The sequence below is a fragment of the Mesocricetus auratus genome, unplaced genomic scaffold, assembly GCF_017639785.1.
Source record: "Mesocricetus auratus isolate SY011 unplaced genomic scaffold, BCM_Maur_2.0 Super-Scaffold_100007, whole genome shotgun sequence".
Lineage (NCBI taxonomy): Eukaryota > Metazoa > Chordata > Mammalia > Rodentia > Cricetidae > Mesocricetus > Mesocricetus auratus.
The window spans coordinates 51841543-51854355 of NW_024429191.1; the positions used below are offsets into that span (position 1 = coordinate 51841543).

The 12813-nt window shown below is 50.9% G+C and overlaps 1 protein-coding gene and 1 long non-coding RNA gene across 5 annotated transcripts in view; both read left to right on the forward strand.

The window, feature by feature from the left end:
* The window catches only part of Atp2a3 (ATPase sarcoplasmic/endoplasmic reticulum Ca2+ transporting 3), a 31443-nt gene extending 23369 nt beyond the window's left edge, over positions 1–8074 (forward strand). For 2 of the 4 annotated variants that reach the window (XM_005067435.4, XM_021225676.2), the window contains 5 exons: positions 2167–2300; positions 2691–2808; positions 3218–3335; positions 4000–4072; positions 6608–8074. In XM_005067435.4, the coding sequence (XP_005067492.1) occupies positions 2167–2300; positions 2691–2808; positions 3218–3335; positions 4000–4072; positions 6608–6671 (507 nt within the window). In that variant the 3' untranslated portion in view covers positions 6672–8074. Of the gene's footprint in view, positions 1–2166; positions 2301–2690; positions 2809–3217; positions 3336–3999; positions 4073–6607 lie in introns of those variants that run through there. The other 2 variants (XM_005067436.4, XM_040749101.1) reach the window with 2 other exon arrangements.
* Positions 8075–8781: 707 nt separating this feature from the next.
* LOC121141401 lies at positions 8782–10282 on the forward strand. The gene is made up of 2 exons (XR_005878298.1): positions 8782–9066; positions 9598–10282. It is a non-coding gene; the product is annotated as an uncharacterized LOC121141401 (long non-coding RNA).
* The last annotated feature ends 2531 nt before the right edge of the window (positions 10283–12813 follow it).

Genomic DNA, 12813 nt, shown 5'->3' on the forward strand with positions numbered 1-12813 from the left:
CTCAAACTCAGAGATCTGCCTGCCTCTTCCTCCCAAACACCACCACCACCTGGCTTTGTTTGTTTTTAATTTTATGTGTAGGAGTGTTTTGTTTGCTTTTATGTCTGTGTACCACATGTGTCCTTGGTGCCTACATAGGCCAGAAGACGTGGTCAGATTTCTGGAATTGTAGTTACAGTCGTGATCTATCATGTGGATGCTAGGAATCGAACTTAGGATCTCTGAAGAGCAGCGAGTGCTCTTAACCACCAAGGTATTCCTCCAGCTTCCTGTTTCATAAACTTTTTCTATTTGAAATCCCTTCTCACTCAAGAAATTTTTATATGACCCCAAGTACATAAGTATTAAAATACATACACAAGGCAATTATTTATTAATAATAAACCATAAAGAAATATATTTTAAAACAATTCTGCCAGCTGGGACCTTAATCCCAGTACCCAGGACAGGTAGATTCCTGTGAGGTCAAGGTTTGTCTGGTCTACATAGCGAGTTGCAGGCCAGCCAGAGATACATAGTGCGAACCCCGTCTCAAACAAAACAGGAACGGGCTTGAGAGGTGGCTCAGCTTTTGCAGAGGCCAGGGTCAGAGCCTCAGAAAACAACTGTGTAACAGCTCACAACTGTTTGTAACTCCAGTTCCAGAGGACCTGGTAGCCTCTGAGGGATCAGGCACTCATGGTACACAGATATCCAGTCAGGCAAAACACCCATACACATAAAATCATATGTGAATACATACACATATATATTCATTTAAAATCCGAACCAACAACAAAACCCCTTTCTTTGGTATATAAATCATTAAAGACGAATGTGAAGTGCACGCTAATGAGCAGGAGGTGCTTGTTTTCTCTGCTTTCCTGTGGTCCAGGGCCCAGACCCACTGAATGCCACTGTCTGGTTTCAGGCTGGGGCTCCCACATTGGTTAACATAATCAAGACAGTTGTTCCACAGACATATCCACAGGCCAACCTGGGCTACACACTCCCTCAGGTGATTCTAAATTTCATCCAATTAACAGTTAAAATAAACCACCACACCCACACTCCGTTATGTGACTGCATAAATGGTCCAACTCAAGCTGAGCTCGGACTGAGGATGTGGCTCAGCTGGTACATGCATGAACCTAACATGCATGACACACTTGGTTTAGTTCACAGCACTCTGTAAACTGGGTCTGGGGGCACATGCATGCAATCAGCTTTTAGGAGGGCTCTAGCCAAGCCTTAGTGGCCAATAGTTTTCCTCCTGTGTGACAGTAGAGGCTCATGCACAGAGCCAACAGTGCTGTATTTACTGCTCGGTCAGACCACCTGTCCCTGGAGGATTTATCTCTACAGCACAATGCCTATCACTAAGCCCTGTGAAGAAGAGACTTGTAAGAAATAAAATTATTTGAACTGGGTGGTGGTGGCAGCACATGCCTTTGATTCCAGCAGAGGCAGGCGAATCTCTGTGAGTTCAAGGCCAGCCTGGACTACAGAGTGAGTTCCAGTACAGCCTCCAAAGCCACAGAGAAACCCTGTCTCAAAAAAAGAAAAAGAAAGAAAGAAATGAAATTATGCTTGAGAGACCCAGGTGAACTCAGTGGCACTCACCCCCATGGTGTGGGAGAGAACAAGTCAGTTCTCCCAGACATCCTCAGTTTGGCATCTTTTGCAGGAGACTCTGAACAAGGCCAGTGAGCAGAAAGAAAGCTCCTGGGGTGGGGGGCAGCTTCCTTATGGTGCTAACAGCTCACTAACTACAGAGGAGGTGTTTGTTAAGGCTGAGCCCTGGCCATTCATTCTCTGTGTCATAAGCAGAGGGCAGAGAGTGAGGCAGGAATTGTGTGATGACTTTGAAGAGGGCACGTGTGGGTTTTGTCTGCTTCTGAGGTCAGTTCTATTTAAGTGTAGTTGTGTTGGTTGATCTTGGCAAGCACTTGAGTATTTATGAGGTCTCTTTTGATCACCGCCCCAACCCCATGGCCTCCCAGTGCCTTCCCCAGCCTGAAGCCAGCTACTCCCATGATCCATGAACAACCACCACAGGGTAGTCGCTCTGACTCATCCTTGCAGAGCTGTACTCTATAGTCATCCTCAGTTGGTCCAAAGTTGGAGAAGCCTTCCCTCTCCTCTGTCCAGAACCTCAGTAACAGCTGTTCTTCACCTTGTCCTCAGAGGAACTTCCTGAAGTGCTCTGAAGACAACCCACTCTTTGACGGCATCGACTGTGAGGTCTTTGAGTCCCGCTTCCCCACAACCATGGCCTTATCTGTGCTTGTGACCATTGAAATGTGCAATGCCCTCAACAGGTGAGCTGGGCAGAGGGGATTCTGGGCTGGGGTTAAGGGTCAGAGGAGTCCAAGACAGACTGAGGTCTAAGGTCAAAAGGGACAGGGATTGGGATCCAAGTAGATTGAAGATTGAGGTCTGTGGGTGATAGAGGTCCGTTCTGAGAGTCAGTGGGGCCAGAATTGGGATTCAGGAGAGAAAGACCTGGGTGTGATACCATGGAGGTCCAGGAGTGAACCTGAGGGACAGAGAACGTAGGCCCAAGCCCTGAGGTTGGCCTCTAGGGTGAGTGGGATATGCACAGGAAATATCCATGCTGACTCTACAACCTAAGTAGAGAGGTGGTTGCTGAGGTGGGTGGCCCGCCGTGGCCTGACACCGTCCTGAGTGAGTCCCTGTGCCTTTGGTAGCGTCTCAGAGAACCAGTCACTGCTGCGCATGCCACCCTGGCTGAACCCTTGGCTGCTGGGGGCTGTGGTCATGTCCATGGCTCTGCACTTCCTCATCCTTCTGGTGCCTCCCCTGCCTGTGAGTTGCCCCCATGCCCCCTCCTTCCTTAGTTTCTTGGGTTACAGGCACCAAGTAGTCCTTGGACACTAGGGGGTCCCAACTGGTGCTGAGCCTTCCTAGACCTCTCTAATAGAAGTCACCTGAAGGACAGGAAGGACAGCAGGGAGAGATGTGGCTAGCTATCACCCCCCTATAGGTCCCCACCTTCAGGGGACATGAAAGGTAGAACCCCCTCATTGAGGGGACTATCTGAGCCTGAGTGGAAGGCAGGGCCGGGGAAGGATTGTGTGAGCAAGGGACAGCATGTCCTTGGGGAGACTTAGGTGTGACAGAAGGGCTCCCAGGGACATGCCCACAGAGAGCCCATTGGAGCCCAGGTGGGTGACACAGATCCACAGCCTGTGACTGGGTCTCCCTGCCCCACCAGCTCATTTTCCAGGTGACCCCACTGAGTGGCCGGCAGTGGGGGGTGGTGCTCCAGATGTCTTTGCCTGTCATCCTGCTCGATGAGGCCCTCAAGTATCTGTCCAGGAACCACATGGATGGTAAGTGAGGCCCAGCCCCTCCCACGTCCTCACCAGCTGCCTCCAGCCTGCCTCTGCTTCCTCCCTCCCCATGCTGCAGTGGATGCTGGATGCATGGTAGGAGAGCTGTTTTTGGATCATGGTAGGAGAGCTATGTTTTTGGATCATGGTAGGAGAGCTATGTTTTTGGATCATGGTAGGAGAGCTGTTTTTGGATCATGGTAGGAGAGCTATGTTTTTGGATCATGGTAGGAGAGCTATGTTTTTGGATCATGGTAGGAGAGCTATGTTTTTGGATCATGGTAGGAGAGCTATGTTTTTGGATCATGGTAGGAGAGTTATGTTTTTGGATCATGGTAGGAGAGCTATGTTTTTGGATCATGGTAGGAGAGCTATGTTTTTGGATCATGGTAGGAGAGCTATGTTTTTGGATCATGAAATGGAAAATATAAGGGTCCTGGTAGCTGTGACCCAAGGTGTTGCTAGGAGGTGTCTTGCACTGGAAGAGCCTTGACTGGACCTCCTGGGAGCACTGCTCAGGACCATGCTGCCTCCCTCTTCTCTCCTGCCATAACCGCCCCCACTCCACCCCACCCCTGCTGCCTTATGCACGTATGTGGAGAAGAAGCTGTGGTAGTCCTAGCCTTGACCTCTGACCTCCCTCTACTGGCCTGTCTTTATCCAGGTATTCTCAGGACAATTGTGCAGGCCTGGAGTAGGCAACCGCCGACCACTTCCAGGACCCCATACCACACCGGGTTGGCTTCTTGGTGTCACCTTATGAGTGGGAACAAGGGGAGGGTCTGTCTTTATCCAGGAGGGATGGACAGCAGCCGGTTTGGGTGCAGATAAGAAAGCTACCCTGCTGTGGAGAGGTTGGGCCCAGCAACCAGCTAAAACTTGCTTTGGGCAGCTGGGACTTTGGGGGCCACTTCTAGCTGGAATGTGACCCCTGATCCAGGAAATAGTGGAGGCTATAAATAAATCTCATGCCTGTCATTCCATAAAGGCCCCCATACTCTATGCTAACCAAACCTACTGGGTACTGAAAACAATTGTCTTTTCAAAAGAGCCTTGATGAGCCTTTCCCTCTTCTCTGGAGTTTGTACAGGGAATGGCTAGATTCAAAGAGCCAGCGAGCGGGGCTGAGGGCGGTTGGACCAGGCCATTTTGCCCCCTCCATATATGGGTCTTTCAGGCTCACCCTGGGTGGACCTGGGAGAGGCCTCAAAGAAATGGTTCTGACACTAGAGCATCACAATTCCAGCTCTGGCTGGGCAGTGGTGGCACACTCCTTTAATCCCAGCACTTCCCGAACCACTTGTGCCAGCCCACCACAACAGATGGCCGCTGTCAGACTGTGTTCACGTGTACCCAGACTGTGTTCACGTGTACCCAGACTGAACCGCAACACCACTTGAACAGGGGTTGAAGATCCATTTGGTCAATGTAATGAAAGCCTGTCTGTTCCCTAAAATATTTGCATTACTTTTTATCTTAGTTTTCTCTGAAAGATTCTAAAGGGAAGCAGTGGCAATCTATCTCTGAGTTCAAACTCAACCACATTTAGAGAGTGAGTTCTAGCACAGCCAGGATAACACAGAGAAACCTATCTCAAAAAAAAAACAAAAACAAAAACAAAAAGAAAGGAAAAAAATAATTCTGGCTCTGGCCAGACAGCACAGGAGAGCCCCCTGGAAACCCCTCCCTCCACACCCAGCCCCAGTCAGACAAACTCACTCGTGAAGCCTGCCCCCTAGAAACATGAGCATCTGGAAGCTGTTTTGTCTTCCTTGAGAGACATCTCATCCCTGATGACCACAGCAGGCAAGGAGTTCAGCATGTTTTCTTGAGGAAATTTTAAAATGAAAAATGTCTCCCCATGGCTAAAATTTCTCATTCCCTTGGGGAAACCCTGTGTCTGGGATACAATTCCACACTGAATTCTTGGGCCCAATGGGAGGGCGGGAGTTAGATGGGGGAGATTAGAGGGCCGCCCAGTTGGGACTAAGGGTAATTGCTAGAAGATTCTAGAGTAGATTACATGGACAAAGTGGAATCTGGCAGGGTAGAGGCTAAGGCGTCTATACTGCAGCTGGTGCCTGGGGCGTGAGAGGGGAAGCCCAGAGGACATGGAAGACCCGGATGCCAAGATAAGGTCCTGGTTATTCTCAGGGAGTGGGGACCACAGAAGGACTGTAAGCATGGGAGAGGGACTATGACAGCTAGAAACGTACTGAAGGGACACTAAATAGAGTATAAACCAAAGAGGCGCTAAACTGGCCTGAGGAAGAAACCAAATCTTGGTCCAGGGTGAGCTGGCCCCAAGCCACACCTTTACCAACCTTCTTGACCTAAAATGGTGACCACTATGGTCCTGCAGAAGTTTGATTTGAAAGAGAGCGACCACAGGTCTTCAGGAGGGACCTAGGATGGGTCCCTGTGGCCTCCCCTGGGGAGCGATGTGCTGGCTGGAAGTCCAAACGGCTCTGCCTTGAGCCGGCAGGCGGCCGCAATCCCTTGGGCCTCCTAAAGTTGGACAGGGCGGGGGTGAGAGAGGGGACCCTTTACGTTCCCAAGCCAGCTGAGTGGCCTTTTAGGGAAGTTTTACTGAGGCCTGACGCTTGTTGTTTCTCTGTGATTTATGAGGATGTGTCCTGGGGAGAATTGTGGATTTAGGGTCAGCTCTGGGACTGGGGGTCCTCTCTCCACCCTTGGCACTATTCAGGTGTGACTGAGTGGTTGTCAGGAGGCCTGTAGGCTGGGATGGAGAAGCTGAGAGAGAATGGATCTGGGAGAGTCCAAGCTTACAAGGCGGACCCAGAATTCATCTGAAGACAGTGGAGCCACGGGAGGATGATGGGGCCAGGTTGGGGTTTTGTATGACGCCAGCAGCAGAAGGGAGGTAGTAAGGCGAGACAGATAGAGTGGGCCTTAGTCCTTGTATGGGCTGCAGAGGTAAAGGTCAGCTTGAGCGTGTTCAGTTGAAGTCAGACCACGCGGGATAGGGAGGAGGCAAGGGGGATCCCCTGCTTGTGGAACTAACAGTAACTGGGGGTGTTTTCCAAACAAAGAAATATGAGCGTTTTCTCTGGGAGGACTGCAGGAGACATAGAGAGCAGCTGGATTCCTGAGGCTGGGGCTCAGGCTCAGTGAGACTAGGAATAGATCAGGTATGGAAGGTTCCAGGCCGTGGAAAGTGGGGGCTGGCCCTGGAGAAGTGGCTGAAAGGGACAGCCTGCATAGCTCACTCTTGGTCGTAATATGAGTTCTCGGGTTTATTTTCCCTCCAGAAAAAAAGGACCTGAAGTAAGTTCTGGGATCAGAGAGGAGTCTCCAGTATGGCTGTCGGACTGAGAGTGTCCAAGCATTCGCCCCCGTTCCCACCCCTGCCACAACACTCAGCCACCTGTCTACTGGACCCTGCTGGACATAACAGGCCTGAAACAAGATTGGTCACCTTTAGTCCCAACCCCAGGTCCCTGTCTCCATTTCCAGCCCTCCCTACAGCTCTGGCCCAGAAGTTGAGCCCAGGAGGGGCGGCTAAGAAGCCAAAGCTGGCCGCAGAGACACCACATATTACCCACAGCTCTACAACCTTTCCCCTGCTTGGAGGCTGGGCATTTGCTCACTGGGTTTGCTTGCTAACTCATGCCTCTGCCCTGATGGAGGACTCATGGGGGCCTTCTTACAGACTCTGACCTCTTGCTTAGTTTGGATCTGGAGCCTACTCAGCTGTGGGAGAAGGAGTCAGAGGGGACCATCTGGGCCCAGCTGTGATCACAAGGAAGGGCACCCCCTTCCACTTGGCTCTGCCTCCACCAAGTCCAATTCTGAGAGCGGGAGCCTGTGTCTGTTTATGTATGTGCTGGACCCAGGGTTGAGGGATCACAGACAGATAGGAACACAAGAATTGGGGCAGGTGGGGTGGAGTCGGGAATTAGGGGATGGGGCTTGGACAATACAGGGGACACAACACAGGACTCCCTTTCCCAGGAGCTCAGCCCTATTCCCACCTCTCGGCTCACTGCCTCAGCTCATGACGATTGAGGGTGACCTCGTCTGTATAGCAGAGGCCAGTTTTCCTGTCCGTGTCCCTGGTGCCTGAGACTCCAGACATCCCTGGGTCCGTGCCAGCCTCTTCTGCCACCCAGCCTGGTGTGAGGCATGCCACTTGCTGCAGGGCTGGGTGACTCCAAGTCTCCTGGGCTCCCGGCATTACTCTTCGCCCTGCTCTTCCCACCATACGTCTTTGAGTCAAAGAGATGTCACTGGGATGGGTGCTCCGTGAGGGACTGCCTACCCCTGCCCCCCACTGAAAGAAATCATCTCACGGGATCTATCAGATGAACTGGTTTTGGTGTTGCTTGGGTCCCCCCCCCCCGTGGTTGTTCCTCTTAACCCTGCTGTCGCTCCTTTGGCAACAAACTAGTCAGGTGTCACAGAAAACAGAGTGCATGCCTGTCTGCGTGACTTAGTTCTGCCTCAAGTGTGTACAGTGTGATTATTTTATATGTAAATCAAGATTCACATCACTATCCTGACCCCCAGTAGCAAAAGCCTCACCCCCTCGGCCTGCCTTGCAGACAGATGGACTCCATGTTTGGCAGCTTACTCCTGCAATCCTCTCTCCCCTCAGGCGGGTTCTGGAGGGGCCTTAGAGAGAAACACGTTAGAGGGATGGCTTGGCTGTTCTAGCTGCCCTGCACCCACCTGCTGACATGCTTTCTGGTAGAGAAATAAAGGTGTGTGTATGGGGATTGGAGCTGTCAGCATCTTGTCTGAACTGTGGGCTCCTATCTCTGTGGCTACCAGGGGCCCACCTACCCAGAACCAGCAAAGTCAATGTCTGAGATCCCCACATTGCCAGAGTCCATCTCTGATGCGAAGATGGGGCTTTGAGAAACACTTACGTTGGAATCACAGGACCAGAACCACACCCCAATAGCAGAAGTGGGGCGAACCTGAGTCTTATTGGGCAGCCTGCTTCCTGCTCTACTGCTTGGCAGTTTAAGAACAGCGCTCAACGGTTTAATCACATATTTTGGGATTAACATGTCACCTCAACAGAAAAGGATCTGGGCCTGGAGCCTACGTTTAAGGATCCCTACCTTAGGATCCCTAGCAAATGCCTGACCTGGCAGTGCTGTAGTTCCTATTACTCTCCCTGGGCTTTCTTGCTTGCTATGTTTTTATCCCCCTGGGACCCCTGCAATCCATCCAATCTCAAAGGTTTCTCCCCCTTTCCCACAACTTCCCTCAGCTCCCACCACCTAGGGGTGTCTCAATAATGATGCCTAATATGAACCAGCCTCTGCAGGCAATGCTGGGAAGCAGCTGTAGGAAGGGACTAGTTATGTCTCTAAAGAGAAGGCTCAGCCGGGCGTTGGTGGCTCACGCCTTTAATCCCAGCACTCGGGAGGCAGAGGCAGGCGGATCTCTGTGAGTTCGAGACCAGCCTGGTCTACAATAGCTAGTTCCAGGACAGCCTCCAAAGCCACAGAGAAACCCTGCCTCGAAAAACCAAAAAAAAAAAAAAAAAAAAAAAGAGAGAGAGAGAGAGAGAAGGCTCACCATGAAGGTTTCACATCTCTCCTCCAGTTGTCCTGGGATGGAAATCTGGATACCCCAGGCCTGTTGCACAGGGAAGGAGGCAGGACCGACTGTATCATTTGCAGAGCCCATTGTAAAGTGAAAACCTGGGACCTCCAAATTACTCAGCAAAGCAAGAACAAAACAAAGAAAGCCCAAGGTACTACTGGGATGGGAATACAAACCAGTGGTAGAGCAGTCTGAGGCCCTAGGGTTGGGGGAAAGAAGAAACCCAGAATTCCACTGCCAAGTGCAAGGATTTTCTACATGTGGTTTCAGTGTCGTTATCTAAGTCACACATCTGTGAAGCAACAGAGGAGATAGCTCGTACCCTGAGGAGCTCTCAAGGATTTCTTTTTTTCCAGCAGAATGGTTAGAAGTATTCTTGGCCACACAGACCTCTGTAAGACTCTCAAATATAAAATCCTGCACTCCTCTTTTAGGGTCTCAAGAGCCCCATGATACTGGGGCTCCAGCTAACAAATGAGGAACCCGTGGGAGGGGCCTATCTTCTGGCTTTCATCATGATGAAGGTGTGGAAATGAGATAGGCAAAGGGAATTTTCAGAAGAGGCGTGTGTGTGTGTGTGTGTGTGTGTGTGTGTGTGTGTGTGTGTGTGTGTGTGTCTCCAGTGTCCCCAGCAGCCTCTGGATCATGATGACCTGGTCCGTTTTGCCTCCACCCACACCAGGGCCTGCCCAAATCCATCTCTGTCTAGCACACAACATGGAGTCTGCAACCCAAGGCTGGGCAGCCAAGGTAAACAGAGAGGTTTCCTCACCTCACCCAGGAGGGAATTCCCAGGCAACGCCACCATACTCCTCTCTGGCTCCAAGGTGGCAGCTGCCAAGATGCCTCTGGGTCCCCTTGCTTCTCTGGAAACCAGGACTTTGTGCTCTCCAGGCCTCCTCAGTGAGGGGAGGGAACAGGACTTTGTGCTCTCCAGGCCTCCTCTGTGAGGGGAGGGAACAGGACTTTGTGCTCTCCAGGCCTCCTCAGTGAGGGGAGGGAACAGGTTGGAGCTGTGTCATGAGACATGGAAGAACAAAATAAAGACAGAGCTGAGAAGGGAGTACGGACATCCAGAGATCTGAGCCCAAAAGTCCGGGGACACCTGTGGTATGTCTGTACAACAGAAAATCTTCAGCAGCAAAGGCACACATGACCACATGCATATAGAACCACATATAGACAGCTTAAAACCACTGTGATAGGTCAGCCATGTGGCACACATCAGAAAATCTCATCAGTAGAGAGGCTGGGCAGGAACATTGCAGCAAGGTCTGGGCCAGCCTGGGCTGCAAAGTGAAATCCTGTCTCAAGCATATGAAGAAATAATCGTGCTGGATGAAAGAGATAAGATACAAAAAAGCTCATCCTGTGTGCTTGTGCCTCCGTGGACTTCCACAAAAGGCAGGATAACCCAAACTGACCACAAATCGGTGATTGCTGGGCTACTGGATGAAGAGTGAGTACAGAGGGTCAGGAGAAGCCAGAGGTGGCGGCAGAGGCAGGCGGATCTCTGAGTTTGAGGCTAGCCGGGTCTCTAGGGTGAATTCCAGGACAGTCGGAGCTGTACAGAGAAACCCTGTCTCAAAGCATCAAAGTAGGTGGGATCAAGAGAGACCCTTCTAGAATGATGGGTCAGAGAGTAACTATGTGCATTTGTCAGAACTCATCAAACTGTCAAAAGTGGAAACGAAGGAAAAAAGTGAACTCCACCTCAACTTGGCTTGATTTAAATTAAGAAAAAAAGGGAGCCGGAGGTGTAGCTTGGCCGGTAGAGTGCTAGCCTGGCATGCAAACCCCCTGGGTTTGATCTCCATCTCCACGTAAACTGCACTTGGTGGTACTTGTCCATAATCCCGGCACTTGGGAAGTGGAGGCGAGAGTATCTGAAGTTCAAGTTCATTCCCACTGCATGGCAAGTTTGAGGTCAGTCTAAGATGTATGAAACTATATCTTAAATAAAAGAAAGAGGCCGGGCGGTGGTGGCACACGTCTTTAATCCCAGCACTCGGGAGGCAGAGGCAGGCGGATCTCTGTGAGTTCGAGACCAACCTGGTCTACAGAGCTAGTTCCAGGACAGCCTCCAAAGCTACACAGAGAAACCCTGTCTCTCCCCGGCCCCCCCAAAAAAAGGAAAAAAGAAAAAGAAAGAGCAGTAGAAGAGGTGAGTGGGCCTGTGCTACTTATGGCTACAGAGGAGCCACTGCCTTGAGAACTGCTGAAGAAACAAGTCTCTTGAGTGAGTGCCTAGTGTTCAGGAGAGGGACCTATGCTAGCCAGAAGCCCCTTCCTACTGGACAGAAGAGGTCTGCAGGGAAAGACTCAAAGAGAATAGAGATGGACTAGGAGACCACGATGCCTTTGACACTGAAGGATAGGAGCCAGTGTGGTCATGGCCCACGGTGGGAGGGAAGAGGTCTGGAAAATTCAGACAATGAAGAAAAGCCAGCCCTGAGGTCATGGCTGGTACCCAGCCTTCTCCATAGACCTCCCCTTGACTTAGGTCAAGAGCTCTATTCCAACAGCACTGGAGGGGCTGTTGAGGATTGGGTGACTCCCTGAGGACACTAGGGCAGGCCCATACAGTGTGAGAGTCAAACTGCCAGGGATAAGCCTTTGGTACCATGAGTGGCTAAGGAGACAAATTGGAATTAATGCCACCCACCCTGTTGAGGACTCAGGCTGCCCTCCAGGCCTGATCAGTGGCTCCAGGATGGGCACTGACCCCCTCCATACCCACAGAGTGCTAAATTTAGCCAAGCAGGGGAGGTTGTCCTGGGGCCGAGTCCTTGGCAGCAAGGCCATGTCTCCCTAGAAGGCCCGGGCCAGAATCAGAGCTGGCCACACGTCCTTTGGGCTTATAAGGCAGGCCTGGCAGATCTCAAGTGCTGGAGTCTTTGGGTGGGACCTGGGCCAAGCCCTTAGACTTTGGGGAGCCTCTCTTCCAGCCACAAGCAAACTTGAGAACTGCTTGTTCCATGACCTTTGACCAGGTGTTCAACTTCCAGAGCCTCAGATTCTGCATCTGTATAATGGGCATTCTACCACCTACTTTACAGGGCCATTGTAAAGAGAAGGCTCAACTCAATTGGGTGGAGTTCTAACATCTGTTCTACCTACCTATGCTTACAAAGCCTAGGGTCACGGATGTCTGTCCCTAAGAGTGAACCAGTGCAAGAGACATTCACTGTGTGTGTGTGTGTGTGTGTGTGTGTGTGTGTGTGTGTGTGTGTGTGTGTGTGTGTGTGAGAGAGTGTGAGCATGCGCGCACTGCCACAGGTCAACATCAAATGTCTTCCTCAATGGTTCTCCATCTTATTATTTGAAACAGGGTTTTTATTGAACTTAGAGCTCCATGGCTGGCCAATGAGCTCTAGAGATCTGCCTGTCTCCACCAGCCCAGCACTGGGGTTACAGATGCAGCTGCTGTAAGGAGCGCTAGGGATACCAACTTGGGTCCTCAGTCAGGTGTTGGTGGCGCACGCCTTTAATCCCAGCACTCGGGAGGCAGAGGCAGGCGGATCTCTGTGAGTTCGAGGCCAGCCTGGTCTACAAGAGCTAGTTCCAGGACAGGCTCCAAAACAATACAGAGAAACCCTGTCTCAAAAAACAAAAAACAAAACAAAACAAAAAAACCAAACTTGGGTCGTCTGAGCCATCCCTATAGTCTCATGTGGTTGACTTATTTTTGCAGGGCTATTATCAAGAAAAAAGTTATGTTGGGCAGTGGCAGATCATGTCTTTAATCCAGCATTCATGAAGCAGAGGCAGGAAGGATATCTGTGAGTTCTAGACCAGTCTGGTCTACAAAGTGAGTTACAGGACAACCAGGGCTGTTATACAGAGAAACCCTGTCTCAAAAGACATTTTAAAAGCAAAGGAAAGGAAGAAAGAAAAA